This window comes from Antechinus flavipes, chromosome 3 (genome assembly GCF_016432865.1).
Source record: "Antechinus flavipes isolate AdamAnt ecotype Samford, QLD, Australia chromosome 3, AdamAnt_v2, whole genome shotgun sequence".
NCBI lineage: Eukaryota > Metazoa > Chordata > Mammalia > Dasyuromorphia > Dasyuridae > Antechinus > Antechinus flavipes.
The window spans coordinates 65240465-65265561 of record NC_067400.1 but is presented as its reverse complement, the minus strand read 5'-3'; the positions used below and the strand labels follow the sequence as shown (position 1 = coordinate 65265561).

Genomic DNA, 25097 nt, shown 5'->3' with positions numbered 1-25097 from the left:
ATCGGCCTTTCAGCATTGTCTTTCTGGGAAGAAAGATTCAAAGGACAGTCCAACGAATGTCCTCCTCAGTTCTCAAACATAGTAGAAACAGGGCAATAAGGGTTTTGCTATCATTATAGAATATGGGATTAGTCACTAGAAGAAATGTTAAAAAAATAAAATAAAATAAAATAAGAGCACCATAGCTAAGTATTTTTGTACCTGAGGGGTAGGAGAGGTGACAGCACAAAGAACAATAACACCCAGAAAGTCCAGTCCTTGTCTTCTCTGGAATTAGAGGCAGGAGAACCTCACAGGAGAAGACTATGCTGGCAAAGGGACACTGGCTACAATTATGCAGGGACAATAGAACTTTATGGAAGTGTAAATCATCAAAAGATCGAAAAAGGACAACTCTCATTCTCCCTCCTACCCTGGGATACTGGTAATCTAAAGCCCTAGTTACCCAATCTAGTTATGGCTCTGGTAAGAGGATGATTCCATCTGAAGAGCAAAAGAAGGAAGGGAGAAGTGTTTAATGGAAAGCTTTAATAAATCTCTGCTGGCTGATAGCACTCCATTCTGTATATAGACACAAAACACACGTGCACATACACATGTACACACTTTGAAAACAGAGCAAAAGGATAGGAGATAATGTTTAAAAAAAAAAAAAAATGAGTCACTTGAATAGAACTTTCAGGGTTAGTTAGCAGGGGAAGATATCTTTCCCTAGAGATCTTTAAGAACTAGGGGACCTTTGACTAACTGGTCTAAAAGAAGAATTCCACAGTCTAGAACAGAGAGTCATGGGATCAAGAAGGCCATAGGGTCACAAAGCCAGTCCAAAGCAGTCATGAACCCATCCTCAAACACCATATCCACAAAAAGAGCCTCCAGTGCCCTCTCGTGGCCTATCCTGAAATACTTTTCCTATGTCATCATTTCCATTACTATTCAGTAAAAATCAACAAATGTACAGAAAGCCTTCTATGTCCTTAGTCACTGTCCCACACCTTGGGATACAAGGATTAAGACGAATACAACCTGTATCCTCAAATTCTCACGCTCTCAAATACACCCTATAATGTATGTTCTAAAATGATTTAAACTAATGGGAAAGGTCAAGCAGAATGAATGGTGCAGGACTTTCAGGAAGGAAGGGAGGGATCATTTAGATCTGGAGTTAAACATCATGGAGAAGTCTGTTTATAAATGAAAGTATTAAGCTAAATGATTTTGAAGGTCCCTCTAAGTCTAGAAGTTAGTTAGGGTCAGCTAGGTGGTGCAATGGATAGAACCAAGGAATCAGGAAGAATTGTGTTTCTGAACTCAAATCCGGCCTCAGACAACGACTGGCTTGTGACCCTGGGCAAGTCACTTAACCTTGTTTGCCTCAATTTCCTCATCCGAAAAATGAGCTGGAGGGGGAAGTGGCACACCACTCTAGTACTTTTGCCAAGAAAACCCCAAATGGGGTCACAGAGAGTTGGTCACAACTTTAACTTTAGAGCCTACACTCCTAGGTGGAGAGAAATCACTTCAAACAAAGAGAATTAGAGCAGCTTTTACAAAGTCATGGAAATAAGAAAGTGTAGGATGAGATCAGGGAATAGCCAGTATTCTAACTGGGCTGGAAAATGAGAATGAGCAAAAGACAGTGGTGCAAAATCTTAAATGAATTCTGAAGATTACAATTTCATATAAAACTTTTTTTAAAAATTTTACAGAAGTGACAACTACAGCCAGTATGGTATAATTGAAAAAGAACTGACTGAAACTGGTTTCAAATCCTACCTCAGTCACTTAATGTCTATGTGACTTTGAACGTGACTTAAATTCCTGGGCCAGTTTCCTTGTCTTTAAAATATGGGATTTGGACCAGACGGTTTCTGCAATTCCCCCCTGTTTTAAATCTATGATCCTACAAGAATAAAAGAGACTACAGAGAAAGAAGAGAAGAAGGCAGAAGTCATATCTTAGGGGCATTCACACTGCGAAGTTGGAAAGAGAAAAGAACAATTAATGAAACAGAGATGGATTAGTCACTGAGGTAGAAGGAGAGCCAAAAGGGAAAAGTTACATAAAAGCTGAGGAAGAAAAGAAAAATCAAAAGGAAGGTGTGGTCAAAAGAAGTAACGGCTACAGAAAAGTCAAAGAGAATAAGGACTGAATTTGGTCATCAGTATGCTACCAGTAATTTCTGCAAGACTAAGAGAATACTGGGGAAGAAAGCCAGCTTGCAAGTGGATGAAGAGGAAGTGGGTAATGAGGAAGTGAAGGTATGTCGAAATATTTAGCAGTGGAGGGAAAGGAATAACAGGGTCTCAGGAAGTTATTCTACCAGACTTGAGAAGAACTTTAGAGGTCATATAACCCTCCACCCAATGCAATTCCCTTTGTAATAACCTTCACAAATATATAGCCTGTGCCTGAGTACTCACCCCTCCCTTTTCCTGTTTCCCTCTCCCGTGGCCAATACCTCATAGGGCTCTCAGTTTTACTCCTAGATAACTTTAATTCTTAACAAGTTCTTCCTTATAAATATTCAAATACTCAATGGATCTATGATTTCACTGAATCAATCTATATAATTCCATCCCCTTGTTGAAAGGGAGTTCCCTCCAAAAATTCAAATCCCAACCTTTTTATTCCTGCCTATCCTGTGTGATTCTCTTTCTGGTTCTGAAGCTAAAACTTCACCACAAAAAGTCCACCCACTATAATGGAAGCTTTTCCCACTTATTCCTGACAAAAAGAAAGATTAATGAAGCACTCCGGACATTATCCTTCACTCTTTTTGTATGTGTGTCACTTTAAGTTTTGTGGATGTGCTTGTTTTTACAAATTTTTTTACATATTACTTGTCTTCATGACTAGTCTCTTATAAAGTAAAATAATTACATAAAATAAATGATAAAATAATAAAGGACAATATAAGAGGGTAAGTATATTTGAGAAGAAATAGGTCATTAGCAAAACAAGCTTTAAGCTTAGAAAGTAGATAGCAAATAGTAAAAAGGTAAAAAAAGAAAATGTAATCATTTAAACATAAAAAAAAATAGAGAGAAGAAAAAGTGTACAAGAATACAATGGAAGAAAATAGACAATTAGCTAACATAACTATGAATGTGAATGGGGTAAATTGACCTATAAAGTAGAAAAGTTTAGAAGAGCCTTGATGTAACACAATGTCATCTTCAAACATGAGCTTCTACAGGACCACATCATCCATATGGAATTCCTGTTTGACCTGTTGTTCCCTAAACTTCCTCCCTCATAATGATTATATATAGAGAGATATGTATATGTATATAGAGAAATAGATATATGTATGTATTATATAGGTATGTAGAAAAGCATACATCCTCCTTTTGTATCTTACTTAATGTTTACCATAAAGGTATAGAACAGGATTATTTCTGTTGTAACATTTTCCAAGGAATCCAGAATGATCTTGAAATATAGATGAGAGACATCTTGATGTAAAAGAGACTGTAAAGTACCTTTTTTCCAAGTTCAATCCTTTTTTGCTTAATCAAAAAACTTGAAGTACAATGAGGTCTTCTATTCTCTTCAGCTTTCAATAAATTGTGAAATAATAAAGATGGGGTCTTTTTTGGATAGCTTTTGCAAAACTTTGTCTATTGCCTACTATTACCTTCATAAAAGATGCCCCTCATAAAGACTTTGTATAGACAGAATGGTAAGCATGTAGATGAGTAGTTTAGTTTATTAAAAGATTTCTTTTCACACCTTTGATATCTTCCCCTCCTTAAGATTCTTTGTATCTTAAGACCTCACAATCATATCACCTCTAGGATAAGTCTCATATATATATATATTTAATCCAATTCTGATATTTTTTTACCCATATATATCATTTTGGAGTGATTTCTACCTCTTCTGTAAGCATTTCAAAGAATGAAGTGCCTCTATCCTTGATGGAATAAAGTTTTTTAAAATGGTTTTTGTAAGTCTTTCCTATTTTTCTTCTGCTTATAGTCCTCTTTCTAATTTTGACTTTAAGTGCCATTGGGATGACTTTGCTTAATTGAACATTTTGCCAAGTTTTCTTCAAACTAGTCTCACCCTCTCCTGCCTCTCTCTATTTTATGAAATGATACTGTTCATAAGTATACATCATCCTTCTTCATAATATTTCTACAGACAAGCTTATATTTTAGCTCAATGTCGCCTTTGGCAGACATCTCTCTCCGTTTGGCAAGTAAGTTAAATGTTTGCTGACTAAAGTGCTTGCAGGACTTTTTCGGTCTCTTTGTTATACCAATTAATTTAACTCCTGGATAAAGTTATCAGTGTCATTGGACTATCTGATATCCTTTTTCCATTTTTTATACTAATAGTGTTTTTAAATAATTGAGGGTTAAATGTTCTAAATTATATGCATATCTTTTTCTCTTATTATTCTTACTTCTTGTTTATTATAAATTCTAATATTAGCTCTGAAGTTCTACTGGTCTGACTGTGAACAGATAGCCAACTCTGGAAGAACTCCCACATCAGTAATAAGTCTTTTCCTATCCATGGAAATGGAATCAACTTTGTTCCTTGAGATGTGATGCTTACCATTTCCAGTGTCTTACGATTCTTTTTAAAATGTTTTTATTATTAATAATCTTTTAATTATTATTTTTCACATTTTATTATTCATATTTTTAAATATTTATAAGAGAGAGGTATGAGGTTTCTGACCAATCTACAAGTCTTTGTCCTAGTCATTTCTTTCTCCAGAACCACATTTTCCCATATATTCTATCCATCCTCACCTTTTTTCACCTTTACACTAAAGGCACCAAGTATCAGAGTACATGGTGATTTGATTTGAAGGGTCTTAATGAATTCTTCATAGAATTTCTCGACCAGAGGATCAATGGTGCATAAACTTCCCCACTAAGTCTTCTCTTTTCCAAACTAAACATTCCTTGTTCCTTCAATGCAATTTAAAATCTTTCTTCAACACCTCTGTAAGTGATTGGGAAGATCAGCATCACCTCCAATCTGCCCAGGCAGAAGAGGTAAATCGAAACTAGGAAAGAACCAGCGACTGCACACAAGCAAGTCTATACAAAGTTGGGAGGGAATGAGGGAGAAGGCAAGGAGAGAATTCTAAAAGCCATTCATCCCAATGGATCATTCTAACGCTTTTGCAATGCTCTGCTCTTTACTGGTCATTGAACAGGATTATTTCTGTTGTAACATTTTCCAAGGAATCCAGAATGATCTTGTAGTATAGATGAGAGATATCTTGATGTAAAAGAGATTGTAAGGCACTTTTTTTTTCTAAATTCAAACCTTTTTTTCTTAGTCAAAAAACTTGAAGCACAATGAGCTCTTCTGTTCTCTCCATCTTTCAATAAATTGTGAAATAGTAATTCTCACTTTTTTTCCTACAAGTCAGAGATCCTTCAGGTGAATATGATCAGGACTCTTCCTGATGCAGGGATGTGGCTGCAGTACTTTACCCTAATTGGTTAATTAGCAAATCTTTATTGAATGAATGGGAAGTTCACTAAATGAGTGACCTAGATCATTACTCTTCCTCTGTTCACAAGCTACTTGACTGGTCTGGTTATAGGGCTCAGACACACAGAGCAGGGGCACCTGGTCCATTAACTGGGTGTGACTGCCTTTGGCTACTGAGCCCGGGTAATCTGATGGGCACCGGCCTGCCCTATTCAGGCTCCTTTCTCTGCTCTTCGCCCACCCAGCTGACAGGAAATCCAGAGTGGCTGGATCCCTATCAGGACCCCAGATCGTGCCAACAGGATGTGTGTGTGTACAGGGGACAATGAGCCCTGGGGGGACAGACAGGGGAGCTGTGGGCACAGGCCCTCCTTGGGCAATATTTCTCTCCTTATCTACAGCAGAACCAGAGACCTTGAAGAATTAGAAAGAAGGCAGGAAAGTAAAATATATAATAAATAGACAAAGGTACATTTTTACCTTCAGCCATAAGTACGTAGTAACCAGATTCAGACATACATGAAGGCAGTGTGAATGGGAAGACACGTAGCACACAAATGACAAAAGCTTATATTGATACTGTGTTTTCCAGTTACAAAGCACTTTACGGATATTATTACATCAAGTCTTCACAACAACCCTGAGGCATAAGTAATATAAGGATTATTTTCTCCATTTTGCAGATCAGGAAACTGAGGCTCAAAGAATAACAGATTAGTAGTTGCATAGTGTTTGAAGGTTTACAAAATACTTTACAAATATTAGCTCATTTGGTCCTCATGACAAGATGAGGAGATGGTGCTATTATTATACTAATTTTACAGATAAGGAAACTGAAGCAATTTCAGCAATTAAAGTGATTTTCTTAGGGTCACACAGCTAGTAAGTATCTGAAGTCACATTTGAATTCAGGTTTCCTTGATTCCAGGCTCAGTACTCTATTCACTATGGCACTTAGATAACTAAAACTATTTTAAAACTTGCACACAGTTATCAACTAGCTCAAAGCACATTTTCTGAATACAAGCCAGACTCAGAAAGCTCCTCACACTTCATCACCAAGTATATGCTATGTGTGATCTCTACAGAATAATCCCCTGCTTGTATGATTGTGGGATCTGATTTTTACCCACAATGCCTCCAAAGTATATAATAATCCATTCTGCTTATTGCTCTGTCCCTCTGATTCAAGGACACCACTGATTGTGAGGGCTCTATCTTGATAAGGATGAAAAAGAAATGACCAGAGCACATACCCAGTCCCCTCCTCACCGAGCAATGTGAAAACTGTTCTTTGATCTGCACCTGCTATCTTGGTGGCTTTTAGCCAGAGCCTTTGCTCAAAAAAGAATTTTCCTTTTCCCAACCCCCATCCCCACCCCAACAAAAGCATGCTGATCTTGTCTGATTTCCTTATTCCTTCCTGGCTATCCCCCCGTATTGGGAAGGGATGGTCACTTCCCCGCTTTAGTCCACCCTTTTGAAGTATCTCCTCACCCCCTATTCTTAGTACCCAACCAGCAGAGATTAGTAAGTGATAGAATTAGCCGTAATTTATATGGTGCTTCAAAGTTTTCAAGGAGCTGTGTATACATCAGTTCTGTAATAATAACCCTCACAAGTGGAGAAAACCCAAGCATTATTATTCCCGTTATTTAGGTGATGAGACTGAGACCCAGAGAAACTAAGTGAGTTACTCAAAATAGTTCATAGCAGAGCTGGGATTCAAGTTTAGAACTACTGGGCTTTAATTCCAATGTTCTTTCCATTAAAATACATTTGTCTTTTTTTTTCTAGATACAAAGACTGAATTAATAGGCTAAACTCGAGGATTTGGAGCCAGATGTTCTGCCTTGTCATTTAATGTTCAGCTGTTGTAAAATGAGAAGAACCAGAAGATGGATGAATATAAACATATATATATATGTATACACACACACAATAAAAACATGGCAAAAACAAACTCTGAAAGACTCAAGAATTCTGATCAACGAAATGATCAACTATCATTTCAGAGAAGCAATGTGAAGCCCGCTAACCACCTCCTGACTGAGAGGAAAAGGGAAATTGAGATGCAGAATGAGACATCCATTCTTGGACATGTCCAATGTGGGAATGTGTTTTGCTTGACAATGCATATTTGGTAAAGAGTTTGGGGAGTTTCAGGAAAAGGGCAGGAAAAAAATAAATGCTAGTTAATTTTTAAAAATAAAGCTTAACAAAAAGCAATAAAGTTCAGCAGTAGTTTGAGGTCACTCCAATGAACTTGCTGGAGAAGTCAAGTCTATAATGAGACCAGTGGAACTCACAAACATATTGGAGGTTGTACACAAGCATTGTTCTCTAGACCACAACATGGCATAGAGAGTGGAGTTCTGGAATTAAGTCAAGTAGACTTTGGCTTAAATTACACTAACACCACTCACTAACGCTAAAGCTATAAGCAAGTCAAGTTCATCTCAGTTTCCTCATCTGCCAAATAGGAACTCCAAGTCTGATTTCTTATAGCATCTATCTTACAGGTTTGTTACAAGGTTTAAATGAAATAATGCATGTGAAATCCTTAAAATGTTAGAAAAATGTACTTTTGTCCCATTCTATTCTATCCCATCCTGTCCTATTCCATTCCATTCTATCCTATCCTGTCTCATCTCATCTCATCCTATCCTATTTTGTCTTTAGCTTTTATCACACTGTTATCATATGTTAATTATTCTCACAAAAGGCAGCTGGTTTTATATTTAGTCTCAGTACATTAGAGCATTATTACATAGTGAGCCCCCTAATCTAGAAGATTGTATCTGGATGGCTCCCAGGTGCTCCCAAAAGTCTTTCTGACCTCTACAGTATGGGCTAATTCAAGGTCTCTGCCTTTTTCCTCTAGGCTCACCCTCAGTTTACCCCCTTTACACTTGAAGGATATAGTATATTTTTCCATTGTATGCACCCTCATCACCTCTGAAAGTTGGACCAAGGTCAACTGCATTTCTTCCTGAATTTTACTCTGACACATAAAAACTAGAATTCATATCAAAGACTGGTCTTTCCCCTCCCAAGTCTGATCTTCTTCTTAGCAGGATTAGCTCACTCCCACCACTAAAGTCTGTCCACATGGATATTAATTTGCCTTCTCTCCATGTTGAGGACCAATGATGTAGTGCGGTGTAGGAGATAATCCTGTACCAGGGAATCTGGAAACCTGAGTTTGAATCTCAGTTCTGTTGCTGCTTAGTAGTTGGGCAAGTCACATGCCTTCTCCAAGCCTCCTGTCTCCCTCATGGGACTGCTGGAGGATCAAATGCGATGCTTTTTAAATTATAATTTTATAATACTATATAATATCATAATATTACAAATTACAATTATATATGAATTAAATTATATTATAATTCTCTCTCTCTGGGGATAGCATCTTCCTTCTATTGATTTTCTCCTATTTACCCTGTAGATAGCTTGTTCATACATAGTTATTTGCATGCTTTCTCCCCTAATAGACTGAGTTCCCAGAAATTAAAGGCTGTTTTGTGCCTTTCCTGTTATCTTTCATGATTAGCACAGTGCCTGGGACATAATAGGGACTTAATAAGTGCTTATTGACTGACTCTGTGAATATGGGGATAGAATATTACAGAGCTTCTCAGACTCAGTTTTTGGGTTGGGTTTCAATGTCCTACTTTTTCTTTCTTCCTAAATATTATTTGTTGCAAGATACAATCTCTGGGTAGTAGAGTAGAAAAGGAACTATTTGAAAATGAAGGAGATATTTTTTAAATATATCTAAAATATTATAAAATGCTAAACAAGCTTCAAGTATCATTGGTTTTTATTAATACACAGTCTCCACAAGAATTAAAACAGGAGGTCATTCAAAGAGAAATAAAGAGACTTATGGGGGTATGAATAGGGAACAATATATTATTACAAAGAACTGAGCACCAAAAACACCTAATAATTTTTTGTGTCCATGACAAAAGGTCCAAGACAAAATGTCTCTGGAAGGAAGAAAAGCTTTCCTGGAGTATGGATAGAGGCTAAGGGGAGGAAAAGCACTTTAGGATATTATAAAGCTGTTTTTTGGGGGAAAGGATACAAAATCAGGACAGAATTCATGAGAGATATGACTAAATGGAGAAAGAAGCTCGCTCTTATAATCTCAGTTGTTCTGAGTTTTTGTCATTATCTTCTGAATTTTAGAAGCCTAGGTCAAAGTTCTGATCACTCCACCCTAGTTAAAGCTAAGTCAATAACATCAAGGTGCCACTAGGTCCCAAGGAAGTTACCAAACTCACAAATGCATTAAAACCAGATTAAAATACAGTTGGGAAATGTTAAACAAAATGCATAAAAATACAATATTTATAATGTTAATTTGAGGTTTTCTAAGTCAATAGGAGGCCAGCAGGAATTAATTTCTATTGAATTTGTAGCCACTGAGATAAGAGATGACTCTATTAATGATGGCTAGCATTTATATCATGCTTTAAGGTTTGCAAAGCATTTAAATATATTATCTCATTTGGTCTTCACAACAATCCAGGGAGATAGATGCAATTATCATCTCCATTTTACAGATGAGGAAACTGAGGTAGACAGAATTGTTAAGTGCCTACGGCAAGATTTGAACTGAGTTCTTCCTGCCTCCAGATCCAATGCTCTAGCCACTGTAGCATCCAGTCAGGAGATAGGAGACCATGGGATACAATGAAAAGAAGAATGGTTTTAAGGTTAGAAGATCTACTTTTGAATCTCTGCCCTGCTCCTTAAATGAAAAATAATTTGTAAAATGATGGGATTGGACTAAAGGGTCTCCAAAGTGCTAAATCTGTGGTTCTGTGATCTAGGCTTGTAGGTCATAGTTTGCTGACCTCTGATCTAAAGGAATTGCACCCCCCCAGAAAACAGGGGGTGGACTCCTGGGAAGGAGGAGGGGATTTACAGGCAATTATGAACAGGAATGCTTAGCACAAGATGTCATGGATGGGTTACCATGGCATCAGAGGGAGTGCCCATATGTTGGAGATCAGCCATTATTATCATATCACAATGGTCTCTTCAGAGACCAAAGGCCAGACATGGGGGACTGGCACATACCCCTCTGCCCCACATCATGGGGAGTGGAGCCCACAAGTACACATGCAAACCCATGTGAGCTTAAAACCAACCTCTTCTGGGATGGCTGCCCCACAGGAACCACTTTATCCTCATAGAATCTCTTCATGGCAAATCGATCCAGGGCCTGGTCTGCACTGTGGGGAGAAAACAAGAAATAAGAGGGGATTTGTAGAGGGAGAATTCCACGGCTAGAGAGGCCTTGGGGATCATCCAAGCGTCTCATCCTTTCATTTTATGGATGAGAAAATAGGCTATTTCCTAATCCGTCTAATACCATTGTCCCACCGTGATTTTCTCAGGCTAGCAGGCTCCTATGAGGTGCATCCCGTCCTGCTCACAGGTAAGAATTTCCCCTATGTCAGGCAAAAGATGGAGTCCCTCCAGGCAAAGGGATCTTTAGGGGAAAAAAGTCTCCAGCCTTACTGAAAGTATCTCAGGAAATACAAAGCTGTTTCAGAAGCCTGGGTTTGCTCTATTAGGAATAATAAAATCATAAACCCAGGGCAGGCGGGTTATCCAGAGATCATTATGTCCATCCCTCTGTTTCCAGTGACAAAAAAACACTTAAACCACAACTTATCTAGTGGCTGGTAGAAAAAGAAGGGACACATAGGAGACAGGCCCTCCTATCTCTGGAGGGCTCACTGGACCTTAAATTCTCTTTGTAAATTACTTTTCATCATCACCACAGTTTTCCAGAAGGAAGGCTGCTTATGAACTCCAGATTTATAGAGGCTAGGAATTAGGAAAACCTTCCAAAGGCCTTTCCACAACAGGTCTCTTCTCACAATCCAAAACTGAATGACTCTCGGACTCCACATGTCCAAATCTGCCTCCCCCTGCCCTCTCTTATCTCTCCTTATTCTATATTGTTATTATTGGAAGTCTCAGGGATCTCTCATTTGGGAAGTAAACAGCCTGGAGTCCCTCTCACCTGGCAGAAATATTGCTGTAGTGCATGTAAGCTGCGATGACAACTCCAGTCCTGCCTCGGTTTCCCTGAAAAAGTCCAAATCACAAAGATATTCATTCTCAAGGCTGGAAACGCTTCAGTTTAACTCAGTCAGGAATTTCTACATTTGCTTTGCCAACACAATTGATCAAGTTCAGGATCCCTGAGGAAAAGAATAGGGGGTCTTTGTGGCAGAAAAGAGAGAAGGAGCTGCAACAGGAAAGGGGTTAAAATCTTCAGACCTTAAATAACACCAGGCAATTGATCCACCACTCTTTCTGAGCCGCCCACTCAGATATATTAGGTGCCAGCCTGGCATTCTCTTCCTACCTGGAAGAACAGCCCCAGAGTCACGAGTGGTATACACAATCCCAGGGGGGAAATGTACACACAGGCTCAGAGACACACAGACAGAAGCAGATGGAAATATAAAAACACAAGGCTCCCAGACACAGAGGTGTACCCTGCACCCAAGCCCAACCCAAGTACCAGGATGCCAGAGCCCACAGCCCCAAAGGCAGAAGTTCGCCAATGCAGACAGACACGGGCACGGGGGAGATGTGCAAGCCCAGGGACTCCCACCTTGTTGTGTAGGACCACGACATTGTGGGGGTTGGCATTGAGCCACGTGTCCATGGCCTTGCAGACGTTGCAGATCTTCTCCAGGGCAGGAGTGTGTAAGTCAGGCCAGCCAAAGTCCAGCACCTATGATGCAGAAAGCAAGAACAATCAGACAAGACTGGGAGGGAAAGTCAGGAGCGATGGGAGCAGCTCACTCTGTGTTTCATCAAAAGCATTCAGCCATCAGTAATGCATTAATGTAGGAATCACTATATAGATATCGATATCTGCTACGCAGACTTTCTGTTACACTATGAGGAAGGAAGAAAGGAAGAAAGGAAGAAAAAAGAGAGGAGAGGAAGAAAGGAAGAAAGAAAAAAGAGGAGGTGAAAGGGGAAGGGGAAGGGGAAGAGGAAGGGAAAGGGAAAGGAGAAGGGGAAAGGAAGGGAAAGAAGAAGAGGAAGGGAAAAGAGAAGGGAAAGGGGAAGAGGAAGGGGAAGGGAAAGGGAAAGGGGAAGGGGAAGGGGAAGGGGAAGAGGAAGAAGGTGAAGGGAAAAAGGAAGAGGAAGAGGAAAAAGAAGGGGAAGGGAAAGGGGAAGAGGAAAGGAGAAGGGAAAGAGGAAGGGGAAGGGGAAGGAGAAGGGGAAGGGGAAAGGAAAGGGGAAGGGGAAGGGGAGGCCTCCCTGAAATAGAAGAATAAAAAGGAGAAAGGAAGAATTCATTTCGAAAGATCACAGGTCTTTTTCATCTATTAAATGCAGATTGCTCCCCATAATGTCTTCATTCAGAATAGCATTGTGTAGCAGAAAGACCACTGGATTTAATGTCAAAGAACCTGGATTCAAATTCTGATTCTGAAACTTATATAGACATGACCTAGGTCCACAACCTTCTCACTCTAGACAGTTTTCTCATATGGAATTAATCTAAATGATCTTTAAGGTTTCTGCCAGCTCTAACTCTATGATTCTACAAAAGATTACAGAAAAACAAGATGCCCCAAGAAACATCCCTGACTTACTCATTCCCTAAGTTTCCACAAATTTCACAGATGATTGGCCAGCCTTTTCCCTTCATGTCTCTTTTTCTTGGATCCCCAATTCCTGCCACCCCCACACACTCAGTGCATGAAAGGGTTTGCTTGTCAGCCCAATCCTGAGTTCCAATTAGGAGACGGCTGAATAGGAGGCACAGCCAAGACCCCCACCCCTGAATGGGATCCGGGAGGACCGACCCCTCTGCTGATTACCTCCTAAGGCTCAGCAAGGCGCCAGGAACTGGCACTCAACCACACCATTAGCAGCTTCCTGGGAAAAGCAAGGAACAGTCTGTGCCAGTCTCCTGGAGCCAGGACAGGTGAGTCAGGATCACGGATCACTGTCCTGGGCTGAAGGGCAAGAGAAGCCCAAAGTTCTGAAACTAGCTAGAGCTAGTTGGAGAGGAATGGTCACAGAGGGGCAGGAAGCCCAAGCCGGTCCCTATTCCAGGAACAACTTTTACAACTTCCCGAACCCTCTTCAGCAAAAGGCTCTTTGAGTGTAAACTCGGGGACCCCACAATGAGGCCCTAAAAACAACTGGGAGAAGGAACATCTGGACTCCTTCTGTCTTTCACTAAGGTGTTTATTTGTGGCACTGGGATCTTGGATGCCTGAGTCTTGTCCCTTTTCCCCAGTTATTGAAGTGCCCTAATCTGGCTCAATTCCCTTCTGAATGGAGGGACAGAAGGCGCTCTCCCCCCAAGCTCCGTTCCCTTCTTCCTGACTTGGATCCTTCACATTCCTGCCTTTCTCACCTTGGCACTCCATCCCCCTTCACCCCTCAAGGTGCTTCAAAGGAGACAAGAATAAAGTGGGTGCAAAAGGTTTCAGATGGTCTCTGCCGGCTCCCCCTGAGCCCAGCCAGTGGGCTCAGCTCCCAGCACCACGGGCTTACCTTGGAGTGGAGCTTCGTGATGTCATGTCTCCGCTCAGACAGGTTGAAAAGCTGCAAGAAAGGGAGAAACAGAGGGTGAGGAGGGGAAGGAATGGAGAGAGCTGGAAGAAAGCCCCGATTCATTTGCCAGCCCCATTCTGATTGCCTGCAATGACACCTCTCCTGGCCCATGATAGCAGCCCTTCTCTGAGCCCACTAGGGAAGAGAGATACAGGCCTGGGGCCCAGAAATGTGTAACTGCTGGGACCCATCACACTAGGTCACTCAACCTCTCTCTCTGCCTCTTCTCTGCTCCCTCTTTCTGGCTCTCTCTGTCTCTGTTGTTTGCTTGCATTTCTGTTTTCTTTCTCAGGGTTTTTTTTTCTTGATTCAATTTTTCTTGTGTAGCAAGATAACTATAAATATGTATACATATATTGGATTTAACATATATTTTAACATATTTAACATGTATTGATACCTGCCAGCTAGGGGAAGGGGAGAAGGGGAAGGAGGGGAAAATTTGGAACAGAAGGTTTTGCAAGGGTCAGTGTTGAAAAATTACCCATGCATATGTTTTGTAAATAAAAAGCTTTAATAAAAAAAGTCAATGGTATTAGCAATTATAATAACAATCGTAATAGCACTTTAAGCCTTACAAAGTGCTGAATATATATGATCTCATTTGAGTCTTATGATACATGAAATAGGTGCTTTTGTTATCTCCATATTACAGTTAAGGAAACTGAGGCACACAGAGATTAAGTGCCTAAAGTCACATAGCCGACAAGTGGCTGAGGTAGGATTTAAATGTGAATTTTCCTGACTTCCACTCCAACTAGGCTACCTCAATGTAAGGTGAGATAATCCCAAGGAGCCTGGAAATAGTCCACCATAATCTGTGCTTTGGTAAAAAGGATTTCAGGGTTAGAGATTTAGAAATTAGGGGGACCTCATAGAGCCCTAGTTCAATCCTCTTTTTCTACATTTGAAGAAATTGAGATACTCTGAGGTTAAATGACTTTCCTTTCTTTTAATTTTTAAAGTAATATTTAATTTTTCCCAATCACACATAAAAACAATTTTAACATTCATTTTTTAGAATGAAGGGTTCTAAATTATATCCTACTCTTTCTCCCTTCCTCCCTCCCCAAAACAGTAAGCAATCTGATGTAAGTTATACATGTTCAATTATGCAAAGCACAAGGTTAAATGATTTTCCCAAATGATGTGTTCTATAGAAGTGGTTTTTGAACCTGGGCCTTCTACCTCCAGAGCCAGTGTTCTGTCTGCCAAGGAATGGGAAAGAGAAGATATGAGGTTGGTGATATTATAGGTAGATAGTAAGAAAGGCAGGCAGACAAATAGAATGACCAAGGACCAAGCAAAGCCATGGGCTCTGCCAGCTGGAAAGTCCCTCACATAGTTGAACCTCCTACTTGTGGCTAGAATTCCTTTCTCATCATCCCTTAATGACAGAAGTCTAGTCATCCAGCTTTCATTTCCATATTTCTAATGATAGGAAGCTCCCCATTTTACAAGGTAACCCATTTCATTCTGAGGTAGCTCTAACTGTTAGTACTTCATTAACCTGAGCTGAAATCTACATTTTCTGAAATTTTACAAATCCTGGTGCTCCTCCTTCTCTCTGGAGCCACAAAGCCTCTCTCCTTCCCTTCCTCTCTCCCCCGCACGCTCCCGCTCTCTCCCCTGCACGCTCCCTCTCGCTACCTCGCGTGTTCCCTCTCACTTCCCTGCACGCTACCTTCCTTGCTCCCTCCCTACCTCTCTCTCTCCTTAAATCCCTCTCTCCTTCCCTTTGTCTCTCTCTCTCCCTCCCTTCCTCCATCTCTCTCTCCTCCCTCCCTCGCTCCCTCCCTTGCTCGCTCTCTCCTCCCTCCCTTCCTCTCTCTCTCTCTCCCTCCCTCCCTCTCTCTCCCTCTCTCACTCCCTCCCTCACTCTCTTCTTTGCTCTCTCCCTCACTCTCTTCCTCACTCCCTCCATCCCTCGCTCCCTCCCTCGGTCCCTCTCCCTTGCTCCCTCCTTCTCTCTCCCTCTCCTCTTCTCCTCCCCTCTCCTCTCTCCTCCTCTCTCCCTCTCCTCTCTCCTTCTCTCCCTCCCTCCATCTCTCCCTCTCTCCCGTCATCTCTCTCTCCCTCCCTCCCTCCCTCTCTCTCTCTCCTCCCCCTCCCTTTCTCTTTCTTTCTTCCTCCCTTGCTTGCTCCCTCGCTCCCTCCCTCTTTCTCTCCCTCGCTCCCTCCCTCCTTCCCCCTTTGGAGCCACAAAGAAAAAGTGTCATGGAAGTCATTCATATTTCTGTAACATGTTAAGATGTACAAGGTGCTTTTCTCACAACAACCCTGTGAGTTCAGTAGAACAAGTGTTTTTATCCCAATGCTACAGATGAAGTAACTGAAGCTTGCCTTGGACCCACAACTAACAACGCACCAAACCTACATCTCTGGATTCTAAAGTTCATTGCTCAAATTTCTACTCAGCTGTACTTCCTCAAGGATACATCCACCCTTGATACATCCTTGATACACAAGGATACATCCACCCTTGATACATCCTTGATACACAAGGATACATCGCCATTCTTGTCCCCATACTCTAAACTGGCTCTCAATAACTGATTCTGAACCTTGGGGAGTTAACAAGGTGACTGATGGCAGTCTCTGGAGTTACTAACTTCAAAGGTGAAATAACAGCTATAGGACAGAAAGGGAGAAGGGCAGAGAAGGCACCAGCTTTAGAGATGACCAAAAGGAAAAGCAGGGAGAGTCCAGTGGACAAATAAAGGTGTAGATGAGCTCGCCTTCCCCTCACCAAGTAGTTGCCCCCGTGTTTGGACTTGAGCATTTGGGCCACCTCCCGGATGTTATTTCGGAAGTTCTCTTCATCGGCGGTGCTGGGGAAAGAGACGGAAATGATCCTCTCGGTCACATACACCAAGTCCAGTTCACAGCTGTCCTCCATGTTCTGACTGATGCTCATGTTCCTGAGAAGACAAGGGAGGGAGAGGGGAGGCAATGGTCAAAGTCTGAGACACCCGAACGCCTTTGAGCTACCTTAAGCATCTCCTCCCCACCTCGGGCAAACAACTTAAGAGCACTAGAGACTCACGTGGACTTGCCAAGACAGGGCCCTACTTAGAGTTTTTCCAAGCTTGACTAACATTATGTGACAGAGCCAAGCTTGGGGGAGGGAAAATATTGTAGGGAGAGGATCAAAGGCAGAAGGGACCTGGAATGGGAGAGAAATTAGAGGGGCTGGTAGAAAAAGACATGGGTTGGAACAGGAGAGGCAGAAGGTCTACAGCGGACACCGAAAAAGGGACTGAGAGACCCAAGAAAAAAGGCAAGATCTGAACAGATATGCGCACACAGGTAAGTTTGAAGCTTATCACCACCTCCTTGGTCCTGGACTCTCTCCCTGGGAGTTCCTGAGGTCAGCAGCAGGACTAGAATTAGCCAAGAACCCAAGCATAGAGTATTTTTTCTCTCAGGACACTGAGAGCGGCCCTCCTTGCTGGGGGAGCTTGGGGGAGGCAGGCAAGGCTAGGCAAGAAAAAAAGGACCCCAAAAAGGTCAGTGTTGGAGAGGGGCAGTGCAAGCTCAAGGCACCTCTGGAAAATTAGCTTCCTGTAGCCTCTTCCCCCCAGGTACCCACCCACACTGCCTGCAGTGGAGGAGAGTCTTTTTCAGGGAGGGATGAGGGACACCCCTCACCTGGGCCCCAGGTGAGCCAGACCACAGCTTACATTCCTCCTCTCCTCTCGGCAGCCTCCAACTCATTGTTCCTGCATGCCCCTGCCCCCCTCACCTCACCGGGGCTGCTTCTTGGCAGCCGGATGCCTTATTCCTAAGGACACTAAGAATGAGAGTCTGAGCCCATTGGAAGCAGGAGGGAGGAAAGGGGCCTCTCACATGGCAGGCAGCCACTGCACCTCTGTACTCTTAGATAAGAGAGTAGCTGGTCTGGGAGGTTTAGCCCTCAGTCACCAATGGCAGTGCCCAGCGTTAGGGGCAGTGAAGCTGGAAGGTCATATTCTGTACCATGAAGCTCCTCCCCTTTGTTCTCGAGAAGGGGCGGAGAGAGTCCATTAGAGAGAATGCAAATAATAGGAAAGGAGCTCCTGGGTCTAACTCCAAGCTCCACCCCTTTTTATCCCCAGATTCCAGCTCCTGCCTGAGTCCCATTCACCCAGGGTTTTGATTTCTCCAGCTACAGAAATGTCACAAAACAATATAGGTAACGATGCTCATACTCATGCTCCCTATTCTCAGCAAGAGAAAGGTGAGCACTCACCTAGAAAGTGGAAGAATAATGGGGTTTTCAAGATTTGTGGTCACAGGACCTGAAGATGTGCGATTGGTTGGAGAATCAATCAATCAAGTATTTATTATGCACCTACTGTATGCCAGGTGGTGGTCTAGACATCAGGAATTCAAAGACAAAGAAACAAACAGTCCCTGCCCACACTGAGTTGACATTCTATGCCTCTAAAGCCTCAGCCCATGTCCAGCTGAACACAGCTCTCCAAGTGGAAGTTGGGAATTAGGGAGGAAAATCTTTCCCTCTTAGGTAATAATAGGGTCCAAAAGAATGTGAGAAAAAAGAGCCAATTTGAGTATTCTTCAACTTTCATCTCTGTTCTTGGCCTTTTCACAATCCCTCCCTGAAGGCAGAAGAAAAGTGTCACCAAACTCATGACTCTCTTAAATAATAACAACAATAAACAATTATATAGTCATTTAAGGCTTACAAAGCCTTTACATATATTTTCTTATTTGAGCCTCACAGCAACTATATGAGGTAGCTGCTCTTTTTGTCTCCCTTTCATAGATGTAAATATTGAGGCTGAGAGAAAGAAATTTGAGCAAAATCCTATTTTTTTTCCTGGACTCTGCTATTTAAAAAAAAGCTAAGAATTGGCTCATTCTGCCGATTCTTCACATCAAGGAGTGTTCTAGTATCAGTAGTATTGATATGAAGGTCACTGTTGTTTGTCCTTCATACTCAAAAGAGATCATGAATCAGGGAGATGATGACATTGATGAGGTCCTGAATGGTGTTTTGGACCAAGAAAAACTAAAGAACTGATCCCTGAGGCAAACAGGGAGAAGATTCTGATAGCAATCAGTTTATCTCCATGGTCCCACCTTTTGAAGAAGTCTGAAATCCAAGTTATGTCAAACCCCTGAGATCCACCTTCTATAGGTCTCCAGCAGTCTCACTTTGCCATGTCCAGTCAAAAATCCCAGTCATATCCTTGAGGTTGAATTTTCCCTATAAAAACTACTTATGGGCCATGCTATGGCTACTGCCTTCCTTTGGAACAGTCCACCATTTTGTTCTGATTTTTATTTCACAACATGAAAAATATGGATATATATTTCAAATTATTGTACATGTATAACCTATATCAGATTGCTTGTTGTCTTAGGGAGGTAGGAGCTAAGGAAGAAAAGAAAAAAATAAGAAATCAAAATCATAAAAATTAATATTGAAAACTATCTTTACATGTATTGGAAAAATAAAATACTATTGAGGGGAAAAAAATGTTGCTTAACTATTGAGAGAAAAAAAAAAAGAAATGAGGCTAAAAATAGCCTCCAAAGCTTGACTTCCAGTCCAAAAAAATGTTTGTCTGGGAGGGTAAGATCCTCAGAGTTTCTGGCCAAAATAGAAAACAATTATTATTTACATTTACTCTGAGGCAATCAGGGCCCAAAGAAGACCAAATAGGGATTGGCCTGAGATCTTCTGTTGACCAGTGAATGAGAGTCAGGTTGATTTGGATTTAAGGGAAGACCTTAAGAAAGAAATCTAGCCCGTGAACCCCAAAGTTTCTTGTGATATTTCAGCCATCAAAAAGTGATAGGAGCCACTGACAGAAAAGCTGATAGCCAAGACATATGGAAGTGAAAGAGGGAGAATAATGAATCTAACAGAAAAAACTGGACTCCTAGTGAAGACTAGGGACTTCATCCATCCCTCTGCCCAGCCACCTGAGCTTCTCTCCTGTGACTAAAGTTCTCCAAAGGAACAGAGGTTGTATGTAGCCTCCCAAGGTGCATCCCTATCCAGGCAGCAGATAAACCTGGATAACAGAGGGTCCCTTTTGTACATTTTTAGTTAAATCCCTTTTACTGATCATTTTCAGGCAGTTTAGATCATTTCATCCTTGGTCTCACAGCCTCTGGTTTACCCATCTTGTGTAGCATGAGGGTGAATCAAGAAGTGAGTGCCCCCGGCCTCAACAACCCTCCCACAAATCTCTTTCCCAGTTGTCCCTAGGATCAACATACCTGACAGTCTGGGGCTGGAGAGGGGGGCTCTTGGTGATTTTAGTGGAGCCCTAGAGAACAAGAAAAGGAAGATAAAGTTATCGAGATGACCATAAATTAAGACCAAGGGCTGATGTTGGAAGATGGTCCAGCCTTCAAATGGCCCAGAAATACACCATGCCCAAAGCTATGGTGTAGGGAGAAGACCTAGGTGCAAATATTGGATCTGTTGATACTTAGTAGTTATAGTTGCATTTCTGTGGCTCAGTTTCCCCATCAATAAAATGAGGCAGTTAGACTAAAAGGTTGGACAGAAGGAAAGGACACTGGCTCTGAAATTATGGGTCCTTAGTTCAAATTCCACCTCAGGCCTTTAGTATCCATATCCGTATGATTCAGTTTCCTGTTATCTGTAAAGCAGAAAGTGGACTAAATGGTATTTAAGGTTCCTTCCAGTGCTAGATCAAATCCCTCTTCCATGTGTAGTCTTCCTATAATCAATAATTATATGACATGAAATAAAGCCTCTTTGACATTCTTCCCGTCCTATTCCAATGCTCTCCAACTTACCAAAGTCTTTCCTAAACTATGGTACCCAAATCTAGTACAATATTTCAGATGTAGCCTAACCAAGGCAAAGCACAAGGCAGGACCATCTCCTCAAGAAAGGTCCCCTTTTGTGGCTTCTACCTCATCCATATTAACTCAAATTAAGTTTATAATCCACTAAAACTCCCAAATCTTTTTCAAAGTTCTATCTAAACCATGTTTCGTCCTCCCATTCTGCATTTGTGAAGCTGATTTTTTAGAATCAATGTATAAGACTTTACATTTAACATGAGAAAGCTGGGTAATACACTGCTGTGCTTCTTAATTTTTTTCTATTTGCAACTCTTTTTCTCCCAAGAAATTTTTGCATGATCCAGGGAACATAAACAGGTAGAGAAAACAGGTATAGCAATCAAATATTTACTGGTAATAAATCATAATTTCACAACCCCCACAATCAGTTATATAATTTCATATGGGATCATGACCATAATTTAAGAAACTTGGTACAGTGGATAGGGAACCTAGCTTCAGCTACTTACTAAACTGTGCAACTAAACAAATCATTCAACTTCTGTCTGGCAAGTTCCCTCAACTATATGAGAATAATAAAATAATACTGGGCAGCTAGATGGCAAAGTGGATAGAATACTAGCCCTAAAGTCAACAGGACCTGAGTTCAAATCTGGTTTCAGACATTAAACACTCCTTGGCTGGGTGACCCTGGGCAAGTCACTTAACCCCAACTGCCTCAGCAAAAATAAGTAAATAAATAACAATACCTTCCTTCCTGAGTTCAACTTAAATAGCATTTGTAAAGCTCTTATATCCCCTACTGACTTTTATCTAATATTAAGGTAAATGCAATTTGTATAACCTTTCAAGTTTTCTTTGGATCCTGTCAGTGTTTCCCTCCCAGTCTTGAGTCAAATGTAAATTTGATAAATATATTATCTCTGCCTTTGTCAAAATTACTGGTAAAGGGGCCCAGTACCAATTCTGTTACCATCCCATTAGAGACCTCTCTTGAAACTGTCATTTGAAAATTAAAAACTAATCTTTGAGTTCGACCATCAATCTATTGTGAATATATCAAATTGCATTAAAGCCTACCTCACATTTCTCAAGAAATTTCCAAGAGAATGATATAATGCTGTCTGATAATAGAAGGGATTATTTTGAGAGGTAATTTCCCTGTCATTGCAAGTGCATAAGCAGAGACTGGATAGCTACTTGTTGAGGAACAACGAATTGGAAGGGGTCTCGACTGCTTCACATATGGGGCAACTGAGGTTTATAAAAAGAAGCTCTCGTTTCAGTTAGCCTAAAACCCTAAAAAGCACACAAATGGATCGATAACATGTGAACCACAATAAGGTGTGACTGTCTATTTTTGCCTTTCCCTCCCAAATATCTCTTCCTCCTCCCCCCCCACTCCTCCACGCACTCAATTCCAAAACTAGCTACTGGCACTTGTTTTGGGGAGCTTAGTCTAAGCTCACCTGTGCCCAAACATCTCGGATCATGAAATATGATTGACAGATCAAACAACCAATTAATTATTCAATACACATTTACTCAACTCCTGCCATGGACCAGATACAAAAGCCAAAATAAGAATGTCTAAGGACTACCCAGATATTAAGCATCCTTTAACTATGGGAAACCCCTGCTCCTAAGCCCTCTTTGCTCATACCTTAATGACATTCCATGGACCAAAGTAGAATCAAGGCTCACAAAACCCCTAGTCCAAGGGACTCAGTCCCCAGCTGAAGGATGGTATTCCCTCAAAGACGGAGAATGAAGATACGTGGCCCACACACAGAATCCCCCACGGAGCCTGCTCCCATTCACATTAACCTAAGGAATTCTCCGCAGCGCAGCTTTCCCCGACCCCCAGAATGCAGCCACCTCTAGAGTAAGGCGATCGCCTTTGGTAAAAGAACCTACATGAGCTCAGATCAGCCAGGCTGAGCCTACAGGGGCCTTGGTGCCTTATAACAGCAAGGATGAGAGGGCATGGGGAAGAAAATTGGTTCCATGTAAGGAAGAACACCATGACTAAGAGTCTTAAAGAACACTGAATTTGCATAAATAAACACTGAAAGAGTCATGGAGATTTTTCTCTAGAATTTAAGGGAAGAGGAGTAGCTACTCATAGTTCTGAGTACCTAAAACCAAAGACTTCCTGAACAAGATCATAACCTTAACGCTTTAAGATGCCAACTATTCTCCAAATATAAATGAAAAGCATAATAATAATGATATGTAATAAATAATTAAAATATAATTATAACTCATTTCTATGTATCAAGATTCGCTGTAAGGGAGGTAGTACTAATAGCATTAGCCCCACTTTACAGATAAGTAAACTGAAGCAAGAGAGAAATGACTTGCATACAACATAAGCATCAGGACTCAAACCTATGACTCTTACTCTACACCAAGCTAAGGGGTAGGAAGCAAAGAAATGAGGGGCTGTAAGTTCTTATCCCCTTAGTGCTGCTGCCCCAAGGCTATGACATTCTCATTCAAAGAGACCTTAATAATACTACATATGGCATTAAGCTTTCCAATCTAACATAAAATAACCATGGTTGAATGAAGATTCCATTATAAAAGGAACACGCATTTATCAAGTGCCTACTATGTACCAGGCACAGTGCTAAACTCTTTACAAATATTTCATTTGATTTTCCAATTCCAATTCCAATTATTGTTAGAAATAATATCAGATGGAAAGTGCTATTATTATACCCATTTTACAACTGAGAACACTGAGGCAGGCCAAATTGTTTCCCTAAGGTCACAAAATTAGTTAACATCTGATATCAGATGTCAGGTCTGTAGTCAAGAAGATACATCTTCATGAGTTCAAATCTGATCTAAGACACATACTAGCCTGTGACCCTAACCTCAGTTTGCCTCAGTTTATTCATTTGTAAAATGATCTGGAGAAGGAAATGGCAAACCACTACAGTATTTTTGCCAAGAAAACCCCAAATGGGGTCCTGACTGAACAATAAAACTTCCTGACTCCAAGCTCAGCATTATATCCTCAGCATGACCTAGCTAACTTTAGGATAGAAAGAGGAAGGAAGGAAGGAAGGAAGGAAGGAAGGAAGGAAGGAAGGAAGGAAGGAAGGAAGGAAGGAAGGAAGGAAGGAAGGAAGGAAGGAAGGAAAGCAGGAAGGAAGGCAGGAAGAAAGAAAGGAAGGAAGGCAGGAAGAAAGAAAGGAAGGAAGGAAGGAAGGAAGGAAGGAAGGAAGGAAGGAAGGAAGGAAGGAAGGAAGGAAGGAGGACAGGAAGAAAGAAAGAGTTTCTAATTTTGAACCTAAAGACCTGGGGTCAAGTCATAGCTCTTGACATTAACTAGGTACATTTAACCTAGATAACCTAGCTATTTTCTGGGCCTCGGTTTATTCATCTGTAGAATGGGATTGGGTTAGGTGATTTCCAAGATCTCTTGTCTCTCTCAAAACCCATGCTATCATGTCTCCCTCTTATCTCATATGGGGAGACAGCTTGATTCTTCCAAAACTAGTAGTCCTGTGACCCACCGTCCCCTGATCTTCCTCCGCATAAATTCCCTTCAGTTCCTTACTCTGTTTTTGGAATCTTCTTCCAGGACACCCCATTCCTATTTCCTCTGTCCTTCAGCCTAACCAGGACTCTCCTCTCTAGACCCACACTCAAGGCGCTATCCTTGTCCCTTCCCTTCCGTCTTCCTTCTGCTCTCAAATCCATTCTGGACCTGTTCCTCTCCTGCTACCTACATAGCATCTCTCACTCCTAAGGAAGCGCACCCACCTTCAGTTTCTCAGGTGTTTAAGGACAGAACTCTAATGGGGAACTTTCTCTCCTCCTCAAACTTCAACCAGAAATTGGTAGAGACAAATTCCCACAGTCCTTTCTCACTTCCAATATAAAATTACCTACTTTCAAAGCACCCCCTCCAAATCTCCCCACATATACACCATTCAACATAGAAATGAAAGAAGGAAACTCTCCAATGTTTAAAAGGGAGAGGGGGAAACTGAGGCAGAAGGAGTAAGGGACTTACCCCACTTACCTAAGAAGTTGACCATAGCTTTCCAGGTCCTGGCCAGCATACCTGAGCCCCTTCTAATTTCTTGGACCACTTCACCTCAGCTGAGATGCTCCCTTCAGTCTCAGGAGAACCCTCCTTTCTAGGGACTCCAGCCCTCAGGAAGGAGGGAGGGGAGCTAAGAGGCTACTACTCCAGCTGC

At 41.4% G+C, this 25097-nt stretch overlaps 1 protein-coding gene across 1 annotated transcript in view; it reads right to left on the bottom strand.

Moving 5' to 3' along the window:
• TNS1 (tensin 1) overlaps positions 1-25097 on the bottom strand; it is a 251936-nt gene that overhangs the window by 109055 nt on the left and 117784 nt on the right. Inside the window, 6 exon segments of the mRNA XM_051983571.1 lie at positions 10629-10712; positions 11513-11577; positions 12113-12235; positions 14026-14076; positions 16835-17006; positions 20320-20369. Coding sequence (XP_051839531.1) covers positions 10629-10712; positions 11513-11577; positions 12113-12235; positions 14026-14076; positions 16835-17006; positions 20320-20369 — 545 coding nt within the window.